General features: G+C 38.1%; 2 protein-coding genes across 8 annotated transcripts in view; one reads left to right on the top strand and one right to left on the bottom strand.

Annotated features, from left to right (window-relative positions):
• The window catches only part of ARHGAP6 (Rho GTPase activating protein 6), a 510,549-nt gene that overhangs the window by 123,490 nt on the left and 361,216 nt on the right, over window positions 1–25,843 (bottom strand). The gene's annotated exons all lie outside the window — the stretch shown is intronic.
• AMELX (amelogenin X-linked) lies at window positions 8,760–16,526 on the top strand. The gene is made up of 6 exons (XM_043895580.1): window positions 8,760–8,781; window positions 10,094–10,159; window positions 12,604–12,651; window positions 14,019–14,063; window positions 14,340–14,810; window positions 16,383–16,526. The coding sequence occupies exons 2-6, from the start codon at window positions 10,106–10,108 to the stop codon at window positions 16,386–16,388; spliced, it is 624 nt and encodes a 207-aa protein (XP_043751515.1). The 5' UTR covers window positions 8,760–8,781; window positions 10,094–10,105; the 3' UTR covers window positions 16,389–16,526.

The following is a 25,843-nucleotide window of genomic DNA, read 5'->3' as shown; positions in this document are numbered from 1 at the left end:
CAGCATTTTAATGCCCCTTAGCCAGCTCTGTATTTCCTTAGCCCTTCTCATCTTTTAACATATCTTTTATTTATCATATCCATTGTTCATATTGCTCTCTGAGAGATTGTGAACAGGGATCTCTGTCTTTGGTTCACTGATACACTCCATGAATGTAGAACATGCCTGGCATGTGGAAGGTAATCTATTATTTAAACATGTTAAATGCTAGAACATCAGATGACACTTAATAAACTTTAGTTTCATCATCATTGCTGTCGTCACCATCAACTGTATCATCATGGGGCAGCTCTTATACTTTTATTCCATACCACTACACTGTATTTAGCCTTTCCTGGTTCTGTATTTTATATACTGTATAAAGATGGGGTAAGCTTCTTAAGGGGAGAGACCAATGGCATGTATATATTTTTGATATGTCTTCTTTTCCGATTGAGATATATATAATTCACTTGCCATGAAATTCACCACTTGAAAGTTTACAACTGAGTGACCTTCAGTATAGTCAAATGGTTGTACAACCGTCACCACTACTCTAATTCCAGAACATTTCCATCACCCTCTTCATAAAAACCCCAAACCCATTAGCAGTCCCTCCCCATGCTTCTCTCCCCCACATCCTGGCAACCAGGAATTTAATTTCTGTCCCTATGGATTTGGTTATTCTGGGCATTTCGAAAAGGGAATCATACAATATATGGTCTTTTGTGTCTGGCTTCTTTCAGTTAGCATCATGTGTTCAAGGTTCAGCCATGCTGCAGCACTTGCCAGTACTTCATTCTTTTTTATGGCTGAATAACATTGTGTTGTATGGATATCATGCCACATGTGTGCTAGGCTTTGAATATTACAGATACTCAATAAACATTTTATCCCAATGATTTAAAAATTCTGGAAGCGTATGGAATGCTACTGAGAAGAAACTTAGCACACGACTATGATTCTCCTAAGAGCACATGATAAGATGATGCATGAGGTAACATAAAAAAATAGAGATTTTATGATTTTTCAAGCTGTGTTAGCATTATACTGGGGCAAATGTCATCTACAATTAGAACAAACTTGTACTCACTCCATTGAATTCTGTGATAGGTGACTGCATCTCTTTAATTTCAAGGAAAAATTCCTATGATAAAATGGATGTGAATAGAATTATTGGCTTCCTGGTGGTGCGAGTGGTAAAGAATCTGCCTGCCAATACAGGAGACACCGGAGACTCAGGTTCAATCCCTGGGTCAGGAAGAACTTCTGGTATTCCTGCTAATTTATTTCCTCAGAGTTATAGCAACTTCAAATGTAGTTAATATTCCAGACATACCATTCATGATGTGGCCTTTTAAATAGAAGTTTGGAAATAACTCTCAACTACTATCACTGAATTTTATATAATTGAGGGATGTGATAAAGAAAACACTAGCTGAAAAGCTGCTCACAGTGCTGTCCATGTTCAAAGGACCATGAGCTAAAACAATAACCAGAATGGATACCAGAAATGACAACACAACCAGAACTGTGGACATTGCCTCCACTTAGGTTTTACCATCTATTTCTTGTTTCCTGTAGAATTAGCTGATCATAGGAAAATAGTATTCTAATATTTTACACTTATGTCCTTGTGGGTAATTCCTTAAGAAATGAACATGAAAGATATCCTACTGAATTGTAACAAAGTAAGAATTTTCTGTCCAAGAACAATAGAAGAAATTCTGCATATCAAATATGTGAGAATGATCATCTCCAACCTTTTGGGTGGTGAACTGTTTCCTTTGCTGTGCCTCCTTGAGCAAGGAGTGAAATAGTCTTAATATTGGAAATCATGTTTAGGAAGAGTCAATTGTATGCTCAAGACATTACCAGCTTCCTGTTACTGATGTTTTCCCATTTTCCAGGTAGTGAGGTAAGCATACAAGAGTCAAGAACACTGGTTCAAGTCAAGCATCATGGCTCAATGGCCCAACCATAACTCTAACCTATGCTGTCCTTTGCCAAAGGCACGTTCTCTCCACCATAGCATATTGCTTTTGTTTGGAGACTACCAATCTGTGTATGTGTACATTGAATTCCCTAAGGAAAGTGCAACTTACTTTGGTGTATTTTGCTCAATAAGCAGAAATAAAAATGCTTGTTCTTATGTTACCGTGTTACCTCTGTTAACACAGACATAACATTTTCACTCCCGAAAATTACCAGTTAATTATAACCCAAACAACATACTATCCATCTGCATATAATTTCCCTTACTGAAAACTGCCCCACCAGATACTTAGGAAATGCTTACAGACCTGACAAATTACAAGCCATTCCGTGTGTGCTTATATTATTCAGATAGCTTTCACTAGTGATCTAAAAGGGACCCTATAGCTTTTTAAAAATCATTTCTTTTGTCTTTGATTTGTATGTTCAGCTTTTATTCCCCCTGAGAATGAATATTAAATAAACCTAGGGCTTGTGAAAGATCCAGACCTATCACTCAGCCCTCTCTCTGAACATGGATAAGCAATATTATACCCTAAACTTCTTGTATCTCTCCTGCATTTGTTCTGTTCACCAATTATTTAAAAGAAATAAAATCTTGGTTTCCCAAAAGCTTTCAGGAATAAGTCTCTTAGATAACTACTCTTAATATTTTCATGACCATCTCCCCAACTGGAGAAAGGGAGAGAGGGGGAAGGAGGGAAAGAGGAGGAGAAAGAGAATCATTTCAGAGCCAAAGGACTTTAAAAATCTTTTTTTCCCACTTAACTATGTCACGAAGAGTTGGACACAACTGAACAACTGAACTGAACTAATGTATCACAAGCATCTTTCTATATCACCAAATACAGATGGATACCCTTTATATGTGCCACAGTGGATTTGAACCAGTCCCCCATTGGGAGGCATTTTGTTCTAGATGTTGGTTCATAAACACTTCTATCTACTTTATATTGTCCTTGGAAACAGCAGGCACTGCCTATAACTGAATCTTTCCCTGGCAATTCAGCTCATGGGTATCTGCTCATGTCCAATCACTGCAGGACCTCAGGCTGAAAGACTGAAGCAATCCCATGGAAAATTAATATGCCCCTCCCCAGTCCAGCCAGAGGACTCCTGGAAGACTCTAGGGGGGCCGCCTTTCCCACAGCCCCCGCGTCTTTTGGGGTCACTGTGCTCCTTCTCCTCTCTCCTCATCCCTTTCTTCTCTACAAACGCAGACAGAGGCCGAGAGTGTATTCACTTCCTGAAGGTTAGAAGGACCATCTGTTCCAACACCCTCTCCTAGCATTCTCCACCCCAATGCAGAGTGAAGAATACTTCTAGAAACTGTGAGCAGTTTGAGAATTGGGCCACTGACCTATTCATCTTTGTACTCCAGCGCCAATGACTGTGCTAGGCACATACGAAGTGCTCAGAACGGCTACTGAAGTTAGATCACAGCTTTGGCCTTTGAGGGATAAGTTAAGAGTTTAGGGTCCTAGGGCCATCTCCCTTTACTGCAGCACTATTGTATTTCCTGCTGCTTCAGTAAAGTCTCCTTTTTTCATTTCAGGACTCGGGGCTTGCTGAGCCAGTCCACCACCTTTGATCACCACCTTGAATACCATCACCAAGCACTTCTGTTTTCTTATATGTGCCATTCTTCTTTCTAATTCTTTACCCCTGTTACTGATGCTTTTTTTTAATCCCAAGTCTACTCACTTATTAAATGTTGTTAGCCAGTAAGAAGATTCCTGTTTTTCCCCATAGCTTCAAAGGACCAGACATTAAACATAGCTGAGTTCAGGATATTCTGGAATATGTACTGATGGCTTGCAGTCAATAAAATATGTGAATATGGGTGAGAGAGGTTAGGTTTTTTTGCTGTTATTCTTTTTAACTTACACCTTGTGCTGAAGTCTAAAAAGCTGATAATAATAATGATAATAAAACTTTATTATATCAAGCAAATTAACTCAGTTTCAAATAAGGAAAAAAATCAATTTTATCTATCATAGTATATTTGCTTGTAATATATTACAATTTAAACTAACAGGTCAGAGCCAAATATAATGAGGATGTTGTGATAACTGATTCTAAATCCTTTACAGCATCTCCCTTTTTAGCTCCTCATCAGAGGCTGTTTGCACGAAAGTCCATAGGAGCACTGACAGCAATACCGAGTTATCCATTTTAGTTGTTTAAAAGCTCATCTAAATTACTGCAAGATTTCTTTGTTTAGGAGACTCCACATAGATTAAGGACATTTGAAATATTTTCATTATATCATGGATAACTTCTCTACATTTTCATCAATTAATTGACACATTTATCCAGCACCTACTTTGTAAAAGAGATTTTTCTAGTTACCAAAGAGCTTCCAAGGAAGTATGACACAATACCTGACTTTTAAAGGTTGCAAAAGGAAGTCAGTGTGTTTATTGGAATCAATGAGTGATGGTGTCCCTGGGTTCTGAAGAGGGTACAATTCCACTCCAGCAAGGCACCCAAACAAAACAACCAGCCTGGAGAATATTTTCTTTTAAGTAAATGTCTACAAAAGAAACACTTAAAATCTGACTTTAGTTCCAGCCACATAAGAAAACCCACTCCTGAAATTATTCTAGAATACTAGAAAGTTGTAGATCTGCTTTAAAAGAAGATTCAAAAAATGGGCTCCTATAGATGATAAGAAAGTCTTCTGGAATTCATAGCACCTCACTTATCCCAATGTCACTTGCATACCTCAACCACTGCTGAAAACCAGGAAGTTGAGCAAAGGGGTGAAATGCAAAAACAAAACAAAATATCCTCCCAGCATTCAAAAACCAAGGCCACAATACTGAAAGTTCTGAGCTTTTCTCATAAGTGAGCCTCCCAGGCCACCTCAGCTTAGAGCGTCTCTTTACTTACGGTTCACACATATTCCTAACACGCTTGGCCATGTGATTTTCCAGCATACTGTAAATCAGAAGATTACAAGGGGAGAGTTGCTAGGATACAGAACGTGAGAACAGCAAAATGTGATGGGATGTAAGTCAAGAAAAAGAATAACTACGAAAAAATGGGCAAAAGAACTTATTAAAAAACTATAAAGCACCACATGAAAATTTTCTGTATGTATGAAATTTGTTGTTGTTGAGTATCTAACTTTTTGTCTGAGGCCAGGCATTGCAGGAAGTGAAGACATTTAAGATATGCTTCTGCTCAGAGCTCAAGGGTGCTTTGGCTCTTGACTTCCATGGCTTCTCTTTACTAAAAGTAGTTGATTGGGACAAAGTAAAGAGTGTGACGACAGTGGGTTAGATTCTAGTTGCCTGGGATTAACCTATGCTTGGCTCATCTCTTTTCATACTCCTGGAGTTGGTGATGGACAGGGAAGCCTGGCGTGCTGCAGTCCATGGGGTCACAGAGTCAGACATGACTGAGCGACTGAACTGAACTGAACTGAACTGCCTTATCTCTGACCACTGGCAGGCAGGGACCATTTGGTTCTTGATTTGTGCCAAAATTCCAGCCTGAGGTCCTTCCACATGAATTCCATGTCCTGCAGCCCCTGCTTGATTCCACAAAATTCAGGAGGGAGTTAGAGCAGCTGTTTCTGGGCCAGAAGGTGTCTGAATGTAATGTTTTAATAACCCTTTCTTGGACCTTCCTTGTTCCCATTAAGCAAGAATGGGAACCTATACGGGCATTTATTCACTAGTCATTTTGGAGAAAAGCTTTTGGAAACAAGAATAAAATCATTCATGTATCAATATTTGTCCCCTAAGTAATACAAACGGTCCTAGGTTCATAAGTATTCAACATATATATTTGAAATGAATGTATAAGGGGATAAAGACACATCCTGGGGTCATTCTATCACAGATATTCCATGGATATTTCCATAGAGGAAAATATTTTATTTTTGTGATGCATCTTTGAAATAGTGATTTTTTTTAAAAAAAGAAAATACTTGATGTCAGAGAATAAGAAAAACAATAACACAAATACTTTGGAAGTGTTATAGCCTCTACCTAACAAAATAAGCCTAATAAGTTCAGTCTAGTAGGTTCTGTTTTATAAAGTTAACTTATTCATAAATGAAACAACTGCTTATATGAGAATTTTTTCAATTGAAAAACACTGAGTAACTGTTAAATTGCCTGTGGGACCTAAATTAGTGGAAGACACTTTAAGCATAGGGATCCATATTTTAGTACCTTGTGACTTGGGATATTCAGTGGGGGGAAATAAATAGAAAGAACCACATCGTTTCTATTGTATTTGCCATTACACTGAACAAGTGCCCATGGTGGACTGGCAATGACTCACTATCTGATGGACCAGAGAAATTAATGCCATAATAAAGAATCATTTTGCTGATCCTTGTGGCCAAATGTATGATTCTTCCTCATTGTTGAAAGGCGAGGCAAAATAATGAGACATATTTTGTAAACTTACAAAACCGCTATTCACAAATGACTTGTCCTTATTCTTTTCAGGCACTTCAATATATGTAGTTAAATCAAATGAGGAGAAAGATTGCAAAAGCATATAATATGATCTACATTTTCCTTCCTCTCCCTCGTACTGTCCCTCCTACTCTCCCTTATCTCCTTGTCACACACCTCCCACCTCCTCTCCCTCCAAGTAAGCTGACATCACTTCTCCATCCATTTTGCAACTTCCTTCAAAAGGAATCCTTCTTACCTTTGACATATAATAAACACACTCATGAATAAATGCAAACTATGGACACAATTGACTTTTAGAAGCATATTCTATGTTCCCTTTCAATCACATACTTGCCTCTTTTAACTCTCCACTTTCTCTTTTGTAATTTCTATCTCTCTGGTTGAGGGGTCTACCTTACCTTTCTTCATAATGGTTGTTCATTTTCTACTAATTCATCCCCAAGGATTATCTTAGAATCTTAGTTGTTAGCATTTTTAAACATTAACTGTGTGCCAAGTGCTGGGGCTGAGGAAGGTGATAACTTTCCATTCCCCCCAGAGATGTCTCTCATTTAGTTTTTACACGAATCCTCTTGGTAGGCTCTAGAATTGTCTTAATTTTACTGATGAGAAAACTGAGGCTCAGATAGGCTACATATCTTCTCAAGTCAATCAACCCTTGGTGAAGCTGGGTTCAGGACCCACAGGTAAATCTAACCTCCAGTTCTTATACTACATTGCCTTCCATGGATGTTATCTCCTTGAATTTAATTCAGCCAATGTGGAGTATCAATATAAAGATATATGTACATGAACAAACTTTAGAAATATTACTTAAGTAGTCAAAAAGATCCAGCTATACTGCTAGCAGTATCTGGGCATATAATGAGAATTTCCTTTATTGATCAATAATGATAGTCTCCTCATCAGCTACCTCTTATTATAGTCACAAATTTTGTTTTTTAAATATATTCTTCTTTTTAAATATTCTTTTCCATTATGGTTTGTCACAGAATATTGAATATAGTTCCATGTGTTATACAGCTGTTGCTGTTTAGTTGCTAAACCATGTCCGACTCTTTGCAATACCTCGCTCAGCTCCTCTATCCATGGGGTTCTCATGGCAAGAATACTAGAGTGGGTAGCCATTTCCTTCTCTGACAAATTTTGCTTTTTTATTGATCATATTTTAGAACAAAATAAAAATCCATATGCTTTACTAAGGTAGAAGAATAAAAAAAATTAATAGCTAGATTGGAGGTCCTCTCAGAACAGGGCTTTGGTTGTTGTTCAGGCAAAGCAAAGGCTGCTGTGAACGTGGGGATAAGACAACCAAAAGGACAGTTAGGAGTCTCTGAAAGAAAAAAAAAAGAGTAGAATTCAGATTTGCTTATGAGAGAATGTGGGATTGGACCAGAAGGATGTAGGTTAAGAAGGGCCATCATACTAAGAGAGGCTGAGCTGCTGTGTGGGGTGGGGGAGCCAGGGCAATGTTTCTTGTGATATACATTTGTTTGCAGGAATCAAAATGTGTTTTTAAGTGTGTGGTGTGGTATGTGGTATGTCCCTGGCCTTGTCCTTCAAATCATGAGTAAAAGTTTGGTTACTGGGAGAACCTTGAGTTCATGGTGGCTTGGATGGCAGATGGGTTACAGAATGAGGCCAAGGAGAAGGGCCTTTATCCTCTCTTTTGGTGGACACCAGAATGGTGATAAAGGTGATTCCTTTGTCACCTTTATCACCATAAAGATTGATAAAGGTTGGAGAAGGTGATAAAGGAATTTTCACAGGGAACAGAGAAAATATCTTCAATGGAAGTAGCAAAAAGAGCAGTGGTGATCCTGAAATTATAATTCCTCAGAGAATTATTGGCAAGAGCTTTGGGATTTTACCAGAATGGAGATTTCAATCAATTTATCCTGATCTGAGGGCTGGGGAGCCCTAGAGGACACATCGATTAGACTTATAGAAACTCAACCATCTAACATTTTTTGGTAAAGAACAACGTTATGTCCGCTAGAACCAGGGAACAGACAATGACATGGCTGTTTCTTAATAGTAAATCTGAAATATCAGCATGTGCAGTCAACTCATTTGCTGACCTAAAAACAGACTGATGAATTTTTTTGCCTGTTAAACCTATTATTGCCTATAATGAAAGACTATATGCACTAATCACAACATACAGTCTTATATTTGATCACAGCTTCTAAAAGTCATGATGCAGGGATTTTTAGTTACACTCAACACATTTTTCCTTCAGAAACCTGATTGGTTACTCTAGATGCTGTGAATGGTATAAAATGAGCTCTTAGTTGGAAGAAATCTAAAGAACCAAGCATCCCTGAGTTTCAGACAGAAACTTACTGAGTACGTGTGTGCAAAGGTATGTGGATTTTATTCATAATTTGGTATCCTTTCTATTGTACTTACTTCTTTTTCTGCATTTCATGTTCAAAAGATGCGAATGTGTTCTGCATTTCTCATAACTTATGTTGTCAATATTCAGTTACTTCTTCAGCTGGACCATGATTAAATTAAACTGATTACTTAAATGAATTGTTACTTTCTCATGCAGCAAAATGTTTGTCTATATTTCTTTAAATTTTAGGTCCAGAATCCCAAAGCATTTTTCAGGGCCAAATTTCACAGCAAAATATTTAATTACTTATCAATTAAGGCAAAAGTAATTTTTCACAGGCTGTGATACATTACCTAGAAAAACATTTCATTTAATTCCATCAAACAGAACCATCAACAAAATGGTTTTCCTCATTAATGCAAACTTCAAAAAAAAAATTTTTTTTTTAGGAGGTAAAAATGTCAGTGTACTTCTCATAGCCTGCATTATTACACCTGATACTCATTTCCGATGCAAATTTAAGGCTTTTCTTCTGACAGTTCTCAAAGTTAGCCAATAATTTGCACCACAAGGCAATGTATTTTAGGATGCCTTGTTTTGCTTCATGTTCCAAGGGTCTTATTTGTGGAATAATTACAGTGCAGTGTCAAACAAAAGGAAAATGTCATCATCTAAATATGGAATCTTTTCAATAAAAGTCATTCAACATTCAGAGAATAATCACAGAATATTAGCACCGTCCTCTCCCCTCTCTTCAACCACATCTTTTGCTCCACATCTGGAGCTCAAGGATGTTATCTGAGGGTCTTAAGTCCTGTCTGTCAGAACACCTGAAATTAAATTCCACTCCTTCCTTATTCTATTTTCTCAGATGACTGATCTTTACCAGTACCACTGCTCAGGTAGACGGTACCAAAACCAACCTTTCTGTGCCTCCTGGTTCTAAAAGTATCAAATAGTATGCACCTTGATGATCTCAATTTTTAGAGTTAATTCTATTTTTAATCATTTTGATTATAACCTACATTTAGCTTCTATGACTCTACAGGCTATACAGGTATAGGAAAATGGCCTGCAAATTCATGTCATTTATGTCCCTAAAGCTTGTTCAGCTCTCAACCTAAATGAAAAACATCTTTATTACCACTGTAGTTCCAGAAACAATAAAATCGGTTGAGAACTGGAATCATATAGGAATGAAGTAATCTCACAAGAAATGGTCCATCCTTTTTATTAGTAACAGACTAATATAGATTTTTATGTGGGTTTTATGAAGCATTAATTATGTCCTTCTTTGAGAAGAAATAAGAAAAGTGGGTGTTGACTTGTATTTCAGGGCTATCAAGAAATGGGGACCTGGATTTTGTTTGCCTGCCTCCTGGGAGCAGCCTTCTCTATGCCTGTGAGTAAAACCCCTCCTTCAAAAGTAAATGTCCAGTTTCACAAGCTTGGAAACAAAAGTCTGCCCCACAGTGGGTAAACGTTAGGGTTTAAAACAGTACATGATCAGATTTCCTCAAATGTCTCTGTGTTTAAGAAACACTTTGAAGAGCTTGTTATAAAAAAATGGATTCCCAGATGCTTCTGTCAAAGATTCTGATTGAGTATAGTTGGGGTGGGGCCCAGGACTCTGTATTTTAACAAGCACCCCAGGAGATTCTATTGGAACAGTTAGCCTGTAAATATCATCACCCATCTCTAGATGGAGGAAACTTTTGGAAGGGACCCTTGAAAGGCCTCCAGAGAAAGTATTCAACTAGCCTTAGGCAAATATTACAAAAATGTCAGTTTTCTCTAAAATTCAACTTTTCACAAGTATCCAAATATTTTCCTGCTCCCCCATGTCCACTGCTGTTGACCTTCAGAGGGTAAGATTTTGTGTTAGGAATTCCTTTCTTGAAACATCTCCCTGTTCTAAGAGACCTCATCCTTTTGGGTGTACCTGTTAAGCGAAGGACGTCCATGTGGTTGTCTGGAATCCAATCTATGCTCAATACATATGGATACATGTTATATTCAGATGTACCAAGGGCTGGGAGGTCTGACCAATTCTCTCTAAATACAGGCACACGCGAGATTAGATCACATGCAGGCAAAGCAGGATCCATCTGTTTTTCAGTGGCCTAAAGAGCAGTTGATACAACCAGAAGCCAGCAAAGCTTGAATATCTGCCTCCTCTCTTCCTCTCTCACCCATAAGACCAAGATTCTGTGCTCTGCCTTCCTGAAATCCTGCATTGTGGCAATTCCTAGGTCCCTGAGGGCCCTAGCATTACAAATTCAGTCCCTTTTCCCCTCTTCAATTTAACACCCCTATTCTCTGAGGGCTTCTATCAAGAATATAGAGGAAAGGCAGTTAACTAAAAGGAAAACAATTCACACTCAGATGAGAGGAATAAACCCTCTTATTAAATTTGAGCATTTTACAAGAACAGAGCCTTAATCAGCTCACAGCCTGAGGGGGATGGTCTGAATGGTCCTCCTCTCCCTCTTCCCCCTACCCCCCAGGGCCAATCAGAATTCCACAATGCAGGCATCAATCACTTGGCCTCCACTTTTGACAAGACAGATAGTCCTGGTTTAGATAATTATTCAGGTTGTTTTTTATTTTGAGCTTCAAAATGTTTCTACCATAGAAACATTGACAGACTCATAAAAAGATGACAGAATAATAAAAAGAATCAGCCAAAACTTCATAAATCAACTCTTTCATTTCCCATGGGATTTATACTGTTTCCACTGTACCACACCCATCTTGTTTTCACATTCATCGATTCACACATAGTTGTTTCTTTTGTTGCTGCTCATGTGTTATTTACTTAGCATACCAATTATGAGTAATATCTTTTACTTAACCACATATCCACCTCCTGATTTATAAGGGAATGTTCGTGAGACAATTCTCTTCTTGCTGGCATTTTGCAATTGTGTAAGAAAAACATATCCTTCTTCCCAACTGGGAGATGTGGAATATTGCCTGCCATATCAGTAAACAAAGGATGTCACAGTCATCAGTGATTGCAGCCCCCTTCAGGGTGAGCTGGTGAGCCCCAGGGGACCTCAGGGAGGAAGGAATACCTGCCATCTAGAAGCAATCAGATTGCAGTCACTCCCAAGGGTGAGCCCTGAGGAAACTTTCAGGAAAGGAGAACACAGGATGCTGGCCCCAGATAGCTGAGGTGCATATCAAAGGAATAATTTCAGTGAGCCCAGACTCCTGCACCTTCCTATATACAGAAAAAGCACTAAATTCCTTGAGAGATCTGGTTTTCTTTCATTAACAATAATCTTTTGACATTCAGTCTACCTGCCCTTTGTTACAAAATTCTTATATATCCTGGCTCCCTACCATCGCCTCCTCAGAGCAGTTTTCTCTGGGTAACTTGAGATGTTGCCTCCTGGTCTTGAAGCCCTAAAAACTCCCACTGAATAAACTATAACTCTCAACTTTTAGGTTGTGAATATTTTTTCAGTAGACAGCTTCATCAAGAAATAAAATGATGGGTGGGCTAGAGTAAGACTGATTGACAACATGGACGGAGAAGATCAGGGGAGGATAAATGTGTGCTGGTTTCTGTTCCTAGGACATCTAGTTGTTCTGGACCTCTTTAAAATAAGAGGGCTCCTCTTCTACACAGGGTACATGTTCAAACTAAAAGTAGACCTCAAATATATTCTGCACTATATAGATTTTTTAAAAGTAGCTGCAGTCTCTCTTAATGTGAAAATTGCATATTGACTTAATCTCTTTCCCTCTCTCTCTCTCTCTCCCCTTCTTTCTCTCCCCCTCCCTCTTTTCTTCCTCTTTCTCATTCTTTTTCTTCTCATTTCCCCCTTCCTATAAAAGCTACCACCTCATCCTGGGCACCCTGGTTATATCAACTTCAGCTATGAGGTAATTTTTCTCTTTACTAATTTTGACCATTGTTTGAGTTAACAATGCCCTGGGCTCTGTAAAGAATAGTGTGTTGATTCTTCATTCAAGATGTTTCTCAGTCCCACCTTTTCAGTTCTCACTACTAGCTTCCTGGTTTAAGCCCCGGTGGGTCATCCCAAGCCTTCATTGCCCCATAACCCTCCTACCTGGCCTCTCTGACTTAGTTTCTCCTCCTTATATGGCTATAAAATTTATCTCCCATGAACTACCACTCAGGGGGACTGCACGGTAGGGCAGAAATGAACTCTGGCTGAACAGCTTTGTTCTATCCCAGCCTGTAAAACATGGGGAATCAGGTAAGATGTTATTTAAGATCCTTTCCAGCTGGAAAACTCCCGATTCTAAGATATTCATACTCTGTGTATCTCCCTCATTTGTCCTTACTGAAATATTAGTGACCAAGTGGTCTGTGAGAGCAATGGAAAGCATGAGATTTCTGGAAAGTGGGTTTGAGGCTCTCCTCACCCCCATACTTACCATGAGACATTAGGTCAATCATTCTCTCTCTCTAGAACTTTGGTTTCCTCATCTGGAGAAGGGAAATAATGATAATATCCTGACTTCAAAATATTGTTTGGGGAGCAAAATAGTTAAGCAGTATCAAAGGTGCTTTGTTAAGTATGACTTGAGCAAAGTTAATAATTGTTTATTGTATTGATATCAAATACCATACTACTATCTGAAGGAGTCGTTGGACCTGAGGTGAACCAAATACATACTGCTTAGAAAGAAGGAAAAATCTTACTTTTTTCATAGGTTCAAATGACAATCCATGAGTTTGTTTACTCAAACAAACTGAGGGAAAGCATTAATAAAAATTTGAGGCAAGATTTTCTATTATATCTTAAAAGGATGACATATGTGACCTGAAAACCTGTGTTTCTAGTATAAGGGACAGTGTTTCTGCCTCCTTTATTTTTTTTCATTGTTACATCACATCAAAAAAGGATATAATTAAAATTATATCACATTAATTTTCTGTTTTTTCTCTTGTAAAGAAGAGCAGGAGCTGAGGAATTAAACAGACTTACAACTTTCATAATCTCAGTCAAGCTCATGAGCCTCTTTAACTCTCCATGACCTTGTCTGTAAAAGTGAAAGTGATGATACTTGCCTCAGAATATGTAAGAAAACATGAAAAATGTGTAGGATGGCTGTAAGGTGGAACCTCACACATAGGAGGCACCTAACAAATGTTGACCTTATTCTTTCTTCCTTAGAACTCCTATTTTCAGGGTATCAGTATTGACAAGACTGCATTAGTGAGTCTATATTTCATGCAACTAAATTAAAACAAATGTATTCTAATCTCTCTTTCTCTTAAGGTGCTCACCCCTCTGAAGTGGTACCAGAGCATGATAAGACACCCGGTATGTAGATTTTTTGGTTCTTTATTCCCTTAAGATATTAAGCATGCATTTCAATTCCCTTTTTAAGTGAGGCAACATATCGATGCCACATATAGACACTAATGGGAAATCTAGTTGGTAAGCGGTCAAATCTGTATACACAGTTAGAAATTCTTGCACAGGGAAAAAGAACTGAGTAAATATTAATATTGCCATAATGACAAAGAAAACATTGCTGCTTCTCCAGTTGGAAGTCAATGGAGCGGATGGTAAACCTGACTCTTTGTTTCTCACCAGTACACTTCCTATGGTTACGAACCCATGGGTGGATGGCTGCACCACCAAATCATTCCCGTGGTGTCCCAGCAGACTCCCCAGAATCACGCCCTGCAGCCTCATCACCACATCCCCATGGTGCCAGCTCAGCAGCCCGTGGTCCCCCAGCAGCCAATGATGCCAGTTCCTGGCCAACACTCCATGACTCCAACCCAACACCACCAGCCAAACCTCCCTCTGCCCGCCCAGCAGCCCTTCCAGCCCCAGTCCATCCAGCCGCAGCCTCACCAGCCCCTGCAGCCCCTGCAGCCCCTGCAGCCCTTGCAGCCCCTGCAGCCCCTGCAGCCCCAGCCGCCCGTGCACCCCATCCAGCCCTTGCCGCCACAGCCACCTCTGCCTCCGATATTCCCCATGCAGCCTTTGCCCCCCATGCTTCCTGACCTGCCTCTGGAAGCTTGGCCAGCAACAGACAAGACCAAGCGGGAAGAAGTGGTGAGTACACCTTGAAGTCACTACAACACTTCTCAAAACGCGCACGCGAAAGCGGCCCCCCAGAGACTGAAAATCTCTCACAGTCCAGGGCCTACAGTTTCAGCTCAGTGATTCTCTGAGTCCAAGTGTGTGTTGTAAATTTATATTATAAACGAGCTCATCTATATGGCTGAGTAATTAACACAATAGCTTTTCTGGTGGATTTAAACTCTATAATTACTTTGAATTCCTACCAGAAGATCTATTATTGAAAGCTGTTAATTTGACAGACAGTACTATAAGGGAACATTAGTTCTCTTTTATCTTTCAAAGGTTTGACCAGCAAGAATAGGCTAGAATTGAACTGGAGATTTCTTTTTAAAGGGTAATTGTTGCCAATGAGGGAATGCAGATATTTGAACAGGTAGGTGGGAGATCTCTTTGAAACCTAAAGGAAAATTACTTGTTTAAAGTGGTTTTGAATCTAACTTGGAGGAAGCTAAACTAGACAGATTGCTAGATTCCTTTTCAGTGCTGGGATTCTGTAGATTTTTTTAAGCAATAAGTCTTCACAGTAAAGGACAAAATATCCTTTCATTACAGAAAGCTCTTTCCCACTCTTCCAAATGAGTGGGAAATAGTCATTAAGTGACCCTTATCCATATATATAAACCCTCACTTTTGTGAATAAGAGATTATGTAATTCTACTGTATGTATGTCTTCAAATGTAATTCCAAGCTATAAATGTTATTAATGATTTTCTACTGAGAAAGTGAGGGGTGGGGTAGAAATGACCTGGATGGGGAGCCGGGTTACCTGGGTTCCAATTATAACTCTGCACCTAAAAAGGAGATGCTATTTAACAAGTCACTTCAATTATATGGGTGTTTTCCCTTTAAAATGAGAGAAAGTAACTAAATCTGATAACTTTCAAGCCTTTGTCTAAGAACGAATACCATAGTTTTCCAATAAAAATTATATGTTATATAAGGCTTCAAAATTATGGGCATATTTGTAGAAAATATGGAGCACATTTGAAAAATGATTGTGTTCCAAATAATCTGGTGCCTACAGTTGATTATTCTAGTCTAAGGTACAGGTTACCTCTTTGTATAGAAAATGTGTTTATCTAAAAAAAATGCATTTATCTCTTTATTAATAATTAATGTCATGAACTTTATAAACCTTGTCAGAGCTATTCATGGAAATGTGACTTTGCATAGGTAGTTTGCACTCTTTAAAACTCCCATCTAAAATTAGAGTTAAATAGTGATAGCATCTTAGAGTTGTCTTAAGAAAATAAAGTGATGAGTTCAGAAATGACCGTGCAGAAAGGACTCAACAAAAGGCAGCAATTGTTATTTCATTATTCAATAATTGTTTTAAGTATTCTGAAGGCAGGGGCCTCCATCCTGGACACCTCTTTTCTAATGACTATGAGACAACAAAGAAAGTTTGAAAATTATAGAGTTCAACTTCAATGGCTATAATATTGTTTTGGCAAAATTGAAGCCATATTTGTTACTATAAATGGTATTCACTAAGAATATTTGTAAATTGTTTTACTTGCTTGTTTTGCAATTTTTTTCCAGGATTAAAAGATCAGAAAATGAGAAGAGACCTGAAGTAAATACTTCAGTTGCCTTCAGAAAGACACAAGAACACAAAGATTTTTTCCTACCACCACCTTACTTAGTAAATTCTGTAACTAAAAATAAGCAAACAATAAAAAGTTTTAAAAATCATTCCTGATTTTGTGCTGAATTAAACTTAAAATTTCATGTAACTGGAAAGAAAATATTATAAATGGATCTTCTTGAATAAGATAGGAACTGCTCATTTACACCTACAAATTGACCATTCTGCAGGCAAATGAGGACTATATTTCTTTTTAGAGACAATTTAAATTACACCATCTCAAAACTTTTTAAAAATAGAAGTTTACATAGTAGTTGTAATAGTTGGTAATGTGAAAAATTATGAACAAGTATATAGTCACTAAGCCAAAACAAAATGTTGTTGTTCAGTTGCTCAATGATGTCCGACTCTTTGTGACCCCATGGATGGTAGCCCACCAGACTCCTCTATTCATGAGATTTCCCAGGCAAGAATACTAGAGTGGGTTGCCATTTCCTCCTCCAGGGAATCTTCCCAACCCAGGGATCAAACCTGCATCTCCTGCATTGGCAAGAGAATTCTTTACCACTGAAACACCTGGGAAGCCAGAACCAAATGAAGGGAAGTTTATATGAAGAATTCTTTACATTAAAAAGATAAGCTTTTCTGAAATGTTTATATTACAAAACAACTGAAAACTTGGAGCAGTGGTTTTATACCTCACACCACATTAGTAACCAAAATCTGGTCTTTTGATCTCATTCTACTGAAAGCAATTTTTTAATGAAATTATGTGATACATAAAATAATGTACTGAATTTTAAATCTTTGAGGTATTTTCCTAAGAAAGCTTTTATTAAATGGAGCTTCAAATAGGGAATCACAGCAGTTTTATATACAAGTCATTTCTTTCACTTCATAATCTTTAAGATGATAAATTCTACTGTATAGTCTTCAAAATGTTAACAGATGCATAAAATGGACTCAATACAGCTTTACTTTCCCACTTATATTTATATTTGAATTCTTTTTTCCTCCTACACCCAAACAGAATTGTAAACAGTTTTTTTAGGGTTTATATTACACAGTACCCACAATAACTTTATTCCAATACCTTTATGATTAAGGCCCCTTAATCATTTTCTGAAATGAATAAACATTACTGGGAGGGTGTCAATATTCAAGCAAATAACCTGATTTTAAAGAATTTAGAATAAATTAAAAAGTCAGAAAGAAAGCTTTTAATCAACTGACATGGGCCAATTCTAATCAATTTAGTATATATTTATTAATCGCCCTCTAGGGTAAGGCACTATTCCATGTCCTGATAAAAATGGTAAGTCCCCATCCTTAAGGAATCTAGAATCTACTGAAGGGCTAAAATAAGCTCACAAATAATGATAAGAGAAAGCCTAATAGTGTTAACACCACGACAGAGGTATTGTCAAAATGCCTTGGCAAATATGAAAGAAAGTGTTAGTCGCTCAGTCATGTCCAACTCTTTGCGACCCCATGGACTGTAGCCCGCCAGACTCCCCTGTCCATGGGATTATCTTGGCAAGAACACTGGAGTGTGTTGCCATTTCTTTCTACAGGGGATCTTCCCGACCCAGGCAGACATCATTAGCCATGTGTCCAACAGTTTTCCTCACCACTCGGTCCTTGTTGGCAGTGCTGGAATTAATCCCAGCATCAGGCTTTCCACAAATTCAGGAGGGAGGAGCCCCCTCCCCTGTCCCATAGAACAAATGCTCACTCCTCCAATTACAGCATCAATTGCTACAAAATACCATATATCCACACCAAATGTGGCATCTGTTTCCCTCGTTAGTGATTGGTTTAGGGATTGGTTGTGTTGGAACCTGAACAATGAATGAGACCGAAAGGGAAATCTAATAGGAGAGGCGGAGCTTCTGGGGAAAAGAATTACCCCCTAATTAAAACTGTGTACCTAAGTTGTTACCAAGCCTATAAAACAATTATCCTTCAATTAAAAAATAAATACATTAAAAAACCCCAAAAAACTGTGTATACACACACTAGGGCAAAGTGCTGTTCTGTCTTTGGATCTATTTGTTTGAGGATGTGATAGCTGGAGTTGTGTCTGCCGTCTTGTAACCAGGAGGGACAAGTAGAAAGGCAGAAAGTCTCTAGGTCTTCGGTGCCCCTGAAATAACCAACCTTGGAACCATCTATCTCTAGATGAATGATGCACTCTATTTCCATGCTAGTGTCTTTCAATTGTGGGTAATAATTGATTAGTGGGTCATGACATCGACATCAAGAGCCTTGTCATTTATGTCATGACAGCCAACTTTCTCTTCCAACAATGTAACGCTTATATGGTCAGGACTAAGGAGAATTGTTTTGTCAATGACTTTCCTGAAAAAAAAAATCTAGTAGAAAGATAGAAATATATATCCTGGTATAGTCTCCAAAATATATGCCCCCACCACACTTTGTCTTCCACGGCTCATGAAAATATTGCCATTATGTTTATTCGTACTGAGAAACATTTTAAGGATGTAAGGAATGATGTCACTTGAAAACTATGTGTGATATTGAAAAGAACACAAAATTTCAAATCAGACTCGAGTTGCTTTCAAGTTTTCTGATATAAGAGGATTCTCTATTTGGGAAGGTCACTGACAAAATTATTCTAGTTTTAAAATAATTCAAATTATATACATATATTCAAACCACATATTTGAATTATAGGGAAAAGCTCAGGCTCTGGACTGAGGACTGCTCACTATGGAATGAGGTGTCCTGCGTAAGTGACAAGAAACTGAAACTTCTGTATTAAATGCCCAAACATATGTTTTAACAAACCATTTTCATCGTAGTCTTCTATAGTGGACATGCATGTTAACCACAACATAGGATCTATTTGATGGTCCAGAATGAGACATATGAACATTCATCACTGAAGTGAGTTGTCTTGGAAATTTAGAAGCAATAAAGCTCTGATGCCTGTTTTAAATTACCTGATATTACGTTGTCAGTCTAACCATTCCTTTCTGCTCCAGGCAATTCCTTCTTTTTGTTAGTGTATATTTACATCTTCTAATATGTAGGTTACTTTGTATACATTTTCTTCCTAACAAAATAAAGTACATTGACCTTTGGGTTGTTATTCTGGTCACTTTGAGGTTATTTTATTTCCTGATTGCCTATATGTAGCAGATGACTGCAGTCCACAAGCAACATGTAGATGTGTGTGGCTACCTAGTGTAACACAAAGTATCACCACGTAATGTAACAAAGCTGATGTAAATTAAATAAAAAAAGAGCATTTCTAATTCATTCAAACTCAAGCTTAGTTGCCCAATGTTGTATGTTTTTGAATAAAATATGGAAGAAAAATCACTAGATACTAATGACCAAGACTCAAAGTATAGGCTGAAATAAATAGCAACACTGATCATAAATATACTAATAAACACAAACATATATAAAAACTTCTTAAATCAGCAAAAAAAGAAACGCAAGAGTATATTATTGACAAAGGTGTGCTATGTCTTTGAAATTAAGCTAAAAATACTGATGAAGTTGAGTAGATAACCTCAAGGAAATTCTCATCTCACCATAACCACTCCCATGTCACTAATACATTTAAAATCTGTTCTGCTCTCATTCACTCCTTGTTGGTGAGGGCTTCAATATGCATAACTTTTCCAGGGTGCAAATATATGTCTAGGAATTACCCAAAGAGAGTCATTAAAATGTATGGTAAGACATGTTCAAAGATGATGATTATGTATTCTACTGAGAACCTGCATCTCTGAAATTTGTCTATATGTATCTGAAGGAATTATGTGGTAAAAAAGTATCTCTAGAAGAAAATTTATTAGTGGAAAAAATGTGATAAAGTAAAATTTAAGACCAAGACTGTATATCAAATGTGAATATTAGGTGTAGCCATAACATGTAAACAGGGCTTCCCTGGTGGCTCAGACCATAAAGAATCTGCCTGCAATGTAGGAGACTCAGGTTTGATCCCTGGGTGGGGAAGATCCCCTGGAGAAGAGAATGGTAACCCACTCCAGTATTCATGCCTGGAGAATCCCATGGACTGTAGCCTCAGACCTTGGGGTCACAGAGTCGGACACAACTGAGTGACTAACACTTCACTTTTCATAATGTGTAGATAATCTGAACACACATATATAAATGTGTGTAGAAAAAAGCTAGAAGGAAGATACATCTGTTTGTATGAAGATCCAATTTTTCTACAAAAAAAAACATAATAAATTACTTCTGTAATCAAGAACAAATTTAATTTTTAAAGTTTGTTTTCCCTTTTTTCTGCTTCAATTCAGACACACCTCTTTCCTTCAGTTCCCTTTGATGTGAGTTTTGGATCTTGGTGAGTCCCGTTCAGGTAAATTCCCAGCAGAAATCAGTTCATATGTACTTGATTTTTCAGAGATATATTTGGACCAAAGAAGGGTGAAAGGAAAGGGGCAACTGGCTTTAGCAGGAACAAAAACGAATAATACAGTCAAACAACAAAGAAGATATGAGCATTGTAAAGTTAAGGAAAAAGAATTTAGAAACAACAAAAATAAAGTAAAATAGAAATGATCACCAAAGCAGCACCTACTGAAATTCTATCAAAGATTAGCTGGATTCAAAGAGCAGGCAGGTCAAAGAGAAAACTCAGTGTCTAAGTCCTAAACCCTTAAAGAGAGGAGGCTTGTGACGACTTCAAATTAAATGGGTTGGTTCTCTTTTGATTCAAATAATACCTAAACTACTTGCCCACTTAAAATTAGTCAATTATCTAATTTTACTTTTGGGCTTCAACTGGCTATAATGTATATTTTTCTCTCCTATGCTTAATTACATCGGGTCTGAATCATCTGAAGAGTTCAACTTCAGTCAATACCCATTCCAATTAACCAGAAAATGCTCACAGTTCACTTATTAGAAAGGGCAAAGGAAAATGCAATTTAACATGCTAATTTCTAGGCTCTATTTTCATAACCCCCTATTTTTTATGGAAGTTTGGTTTTATTAAATTGAAAACAATTTGAAAGAAAACCCAAGATTGGCATCTTAAATTCATGAGTAATGCTTATTACTCCTTGCCAGATATATGGCTCTTGGATAATGAGCTATTTGGAAGGCAAGAGTCCTTTAACAATACTGTGCAGCAGCAAAATTAGAATAAAAGTGTAAGACATGTTATTATAATATATGCATTGTTAGCATGCAAAGAGGATGGGAAATGAAGGATTACCTGGAAGTAATCGTCACTTAGTTAGAAAGAGTAATAGTTGTCACATTTTACAAATTAAAATTTAAGGTGATAATATAATGGAATATTTAAAATCAAAGACATATGCTGACTGGTAATTATGCTCTACACTTGGCACTGTTCAGTAAAGATCCTCAAGTGGCTATTCAAATTTTTTTTAATGAAAATGAAATTAATTTTCAAATTCAGTTCCTCAGTCACACGAGACACATGTGGCTAGTGGCTACCATACTGGACTGCAAAGATGCAGAACATTTCTTTTACCACCCAGAGTTTTACTAGACAGTGCTGCTCTATATACTGCCTCCTGAAGTAGAAAAGCAACTCCTAGGAATTCAAAGATTTTAAACAAAAGATGAAACAAACATACTTGCTGGTTAAAACTGAATATCTCAACTATCCATTACAAGTTATTTTCCAAGCACTCCAGTAAGTACGATCCTGTATGGGAATTTTCTAAGAACCCTAGAAACACCCTTCTCTTCCTCAGGCTGAATCACACACTCCAAAATGGTTTCCCATCTAGTGTTCTTTTAAAATAGACAAATCAAGAGTTCTGCTAAATTGATTTTTCTGCTTGTAAGAGACACTTTTAGTTCCAAAAAATGGTCATTTATTTTCAGTCCTCTACCAGCCACATCCACACTGGAGGTAGAAGGCAGGGGCTGCCCTTGACCTAGGGTTTCACTGGAATTAGGCCAAAGTGTAAGCTGATGGAAAGATAAAGAAAAAAATAACAAACTTTCATCCATCCCTGAGAGTGGCTGACTGCCTGTAAGCGTTGGGAAATATTTACATTCTTTTCTATTTTGTGGTTCAAACCAACAGCACAACATAGGATAAATGGCTACCTGCGTGCTTGAGAGTACACACACTGACAGACACACTTGCATGTCCACGAAGTTTACCTCCAGTAAAAGGACATATGCTATTTGAACAATTTGAAATTTGAAATAAAAATTTTCTCCATTCCAATCGTTTAGAAACTATATGGCCATTGTACTAATCATTATTATCAAGGCATATTATACGTCTTTCAATACAAAAATACAAGGGGAAAAGGTCAAGTTGTTCATTTTATTTACAAACAAAGTCAAGTTGACCACTTCCTCTCACAACTCAACACAAAAACACTGAATTTTCTCCCATATCTGAAGTTTGCCCCTTAGCAATAAACACTTGCTAAAAAGACTGAGTTTAAGGTCAAGGCTTTAAAAAGAATACAAAATAGCAAGGAACTGTATTGATTTTTCTTAAAAGGGATTTGATTGTGGCTCAACATGGGGATCACAAGAGAAAAATGATTTCAACCAATTTCCCACATTTCCAGAACATAATGGCCTCTAGCTGTGTTCCACATTGCTTTAATAAAACAGCCATCAGCCTGTGTTTGTTGTGAAATTCTCATTAATTGGAATTTTTAGTTGTTGTTTTGTGATTTGCCTTATAATTCCCTTTGCTCCCATTTGGTCTAGAGCCTTATCAGTAGGGAGTCACTAGCTGAAATTTACTTATTCCAAAACACTTCCCTGCTGGGAAGAATTCATCCTGTCTTCATGTGAAACACCTGATTCTTCTAGAAATAAATAATACTTGAGAGATAAGATGGGCTTCCCTGGTAGGTCGGACAGTAAAAAATCTGCCTATAATGCAGGAGATGTGAGTTCAATCCTTGGGTCAGGAAGATCCCCTGGAGAAGGGAATGGCTATCCATCTAGTCTTCATCTGAAACACCTGACTCTTCTAGAAATAGATAATGCTTGAGGAATAAGATAGGGCTGGGAATGGTGAGGACAGGACAGGTCAGGGTGAGGGAAAAGAAATGGTCATTTAGGTCCCAAAATACCTCCCTCAATAAATCATGCCTGAATCACCCATCAAAAAAATCAAGATCAGTGAAGGCCCCTTACAAATAACAGGCCCTAGGGTCAACAAAAAATAGCCCAAGGTGCAGCATTTATTTTCTTTTTCTTAATCAAAAAAATTTTACAACAATGTTAAATATCTCCCTCAGAACAGCCAGATCTTGTTTTCCTCTTCAAAGAATTTTCCATGCTTCGAATTTGTCTGTGGAATGTGGGGGTTCTGGGGTCACAATCGTGACCTTGGCCTATCTGCTGTGGAAACTTGGATGAGTTTCTTGCCTCTCTATGCCTCAATTTCTTCATCTATAAGTAGTACTAACGTCCATCTCTGAGTCCTTTTATGTCAACACGCTCTATCACTCATATTCAGAAAGGGGGAGCCTTCTCCTGGCTCTATAGACCCACAAAGGGAACATTACACAGGTGGAAGCAGGGACTGATACAGAATTTGAAAATATGAAAGCTTTTTCTGCCAAAGGCTCCAAAGTCGAACACAACTGCCTTGCGTCAATGTGCCATCTCTGACATAGAGCCAGCTGAACACCTCTCTCACTATGGCTATGTTCCATGGCCCCTGCCTTCTATCTGACACCCCCCAGAGGCTGTTCTTTGCCACCTCTAAGATCACTCTAAGGGCAGAAGGAGAGTAAAGCCACCGGGAGGGCAGCATGGGTTCACTGGCAGCCAGAGCATTAGAAAGTCTCCCTCGGAATGTCTTCCTTTTACCTTCTTTGTAAGGCCTGGCCCCCGTATATGGCAACTTCCAACTCTGAACCTCTCCTTGCTAATTCCACTCTAGGCGCTTCTTTAACGAATTGTGTTTCTTTAGAGCAGGGGGTACTCAACCAGGCAGCACTGCTTTCTAGGGCACATATGGCAACGTCTGGAGTCACCATGCGGGGATGCAGATAGGCCTGAAGCAGTACTATCAGCATCTAGTAGGGAGAGACCAGGGATGCTGCTGACCGTCCTCAGCGCACAAGACAGACCCCCACAACAGAGAATGATCCAGCCTTGAATGTCAGCACTGGTCATGTTGAGAAACCCTACTCTGGAAAACAACACCAACACTGAGTCATGCTGTGTGTTCAAAACCTAAGATACAGAAAGAATGAGACTCTGGACAAGTGTCTGAGTCTGTATGCATTTTAAAAACATCACTGAGAAAGAAAACCCAAAAGCTCACATCTCAAAGTTAGCAAACTTGCTATAGGACCTCATACAAAAGGATTTTCACTTCCTGTATCAACTGCCTCAGAAAACTCTAAACAGCTTGGGGAGTGACCAGGCTGTTAAAGAAAACGTGCAAGATGAAGAGATGGTCACTCTAGGATTAAATCAGCTGAGTTGTCTAAATCAAGGCAATTCTGCAGAAATTAGAATAGTTATTTGCTTCTTCTGAAGTTACATAAAAGTGGTTGTGTTAGCCAAGTGAGAAAGGAGGAGAAAAATAATCAGATCATTAGCCATTAGAATAAGCACTGAATTAGAGCTCATTGGTTTGTTTGGGAAACATCTGGTTTTTAAATTTGCTTGAATTTGGCAGAATAACGAGATAAGCAGTTGTGTGCAAAGAGTGGACAGGAATTTAAGATGCCTTAATTCTCACGATTTTCAGAACCGCCACTCTCCCAATATTTGATGAGTAAAGTTTTGGTCACAAAATTATTGCCAAAATCCTCTGACAATCATAGGAATATAAAGCAGTGTGATGTAAGTAAAGGAGACCTACTTTGATTGAGTGCAGACCTTGGGAAACCTACAATATTTGAGGGAATCAAGACACAGAACATCTTATCTGTGCAAATATCAAACTCAAGACACTCTTCCATGTGTGATTAAGGCCCTCCCTCCTGGCCTCCATACACCACAGATCAGGAGAATGGCCATACATGAGCTTTAGCTCAATGCCTCCTCGTCTGTAGACCTTTTCTTGTTGGTCTACACAGGCTGGAGTGCTCAGGCCTCGAGGTTTCCCAGGATATATGTTGGGTGTGCCTCTATTTCAAGAAACTACTTGTTTCTACTTTGGTCTCTCTTTACTAACTGGTAAACTCCTTGAGGGAGATTTAGAAAAATATCTGGAGGCTGGTCAGTATGCTTAATATCTACTCAAGGAACTGTCATTTGCATTAAAAAGTCACCACACAGTCCTATAAAAGTAAAGATAATAATAATAACACCAAACATTTACTGGGCTCTTGTTATAGTCTAGGCACTGTTTTAAGCACATGACATGTATTGGCTCCTTCAATTTTCACAACCTTATAGAGGAAAACTTGTCTCTGTACTCAGTTTATAGATGAGG

This window comes from Cervus elaphus, chromosome X, assembly GCF_910594005.1.
Source record: "Cervus elaphus chromosome X, mCerEla1.1, whole genome shotgun sequence".
In the NCBI taxonomy this organism is placed as follows: domain Eukaryota; kingdom Metazoa; phylum Chordata; class Mammalia; order Artiodactyla; family Cervidae; genus Cervus; species Cervus elaphus.
Note: the sequence above shows the minus strand (reverse complement) of the source record. Positions and strands in the feature narration are given on the sequence as shown.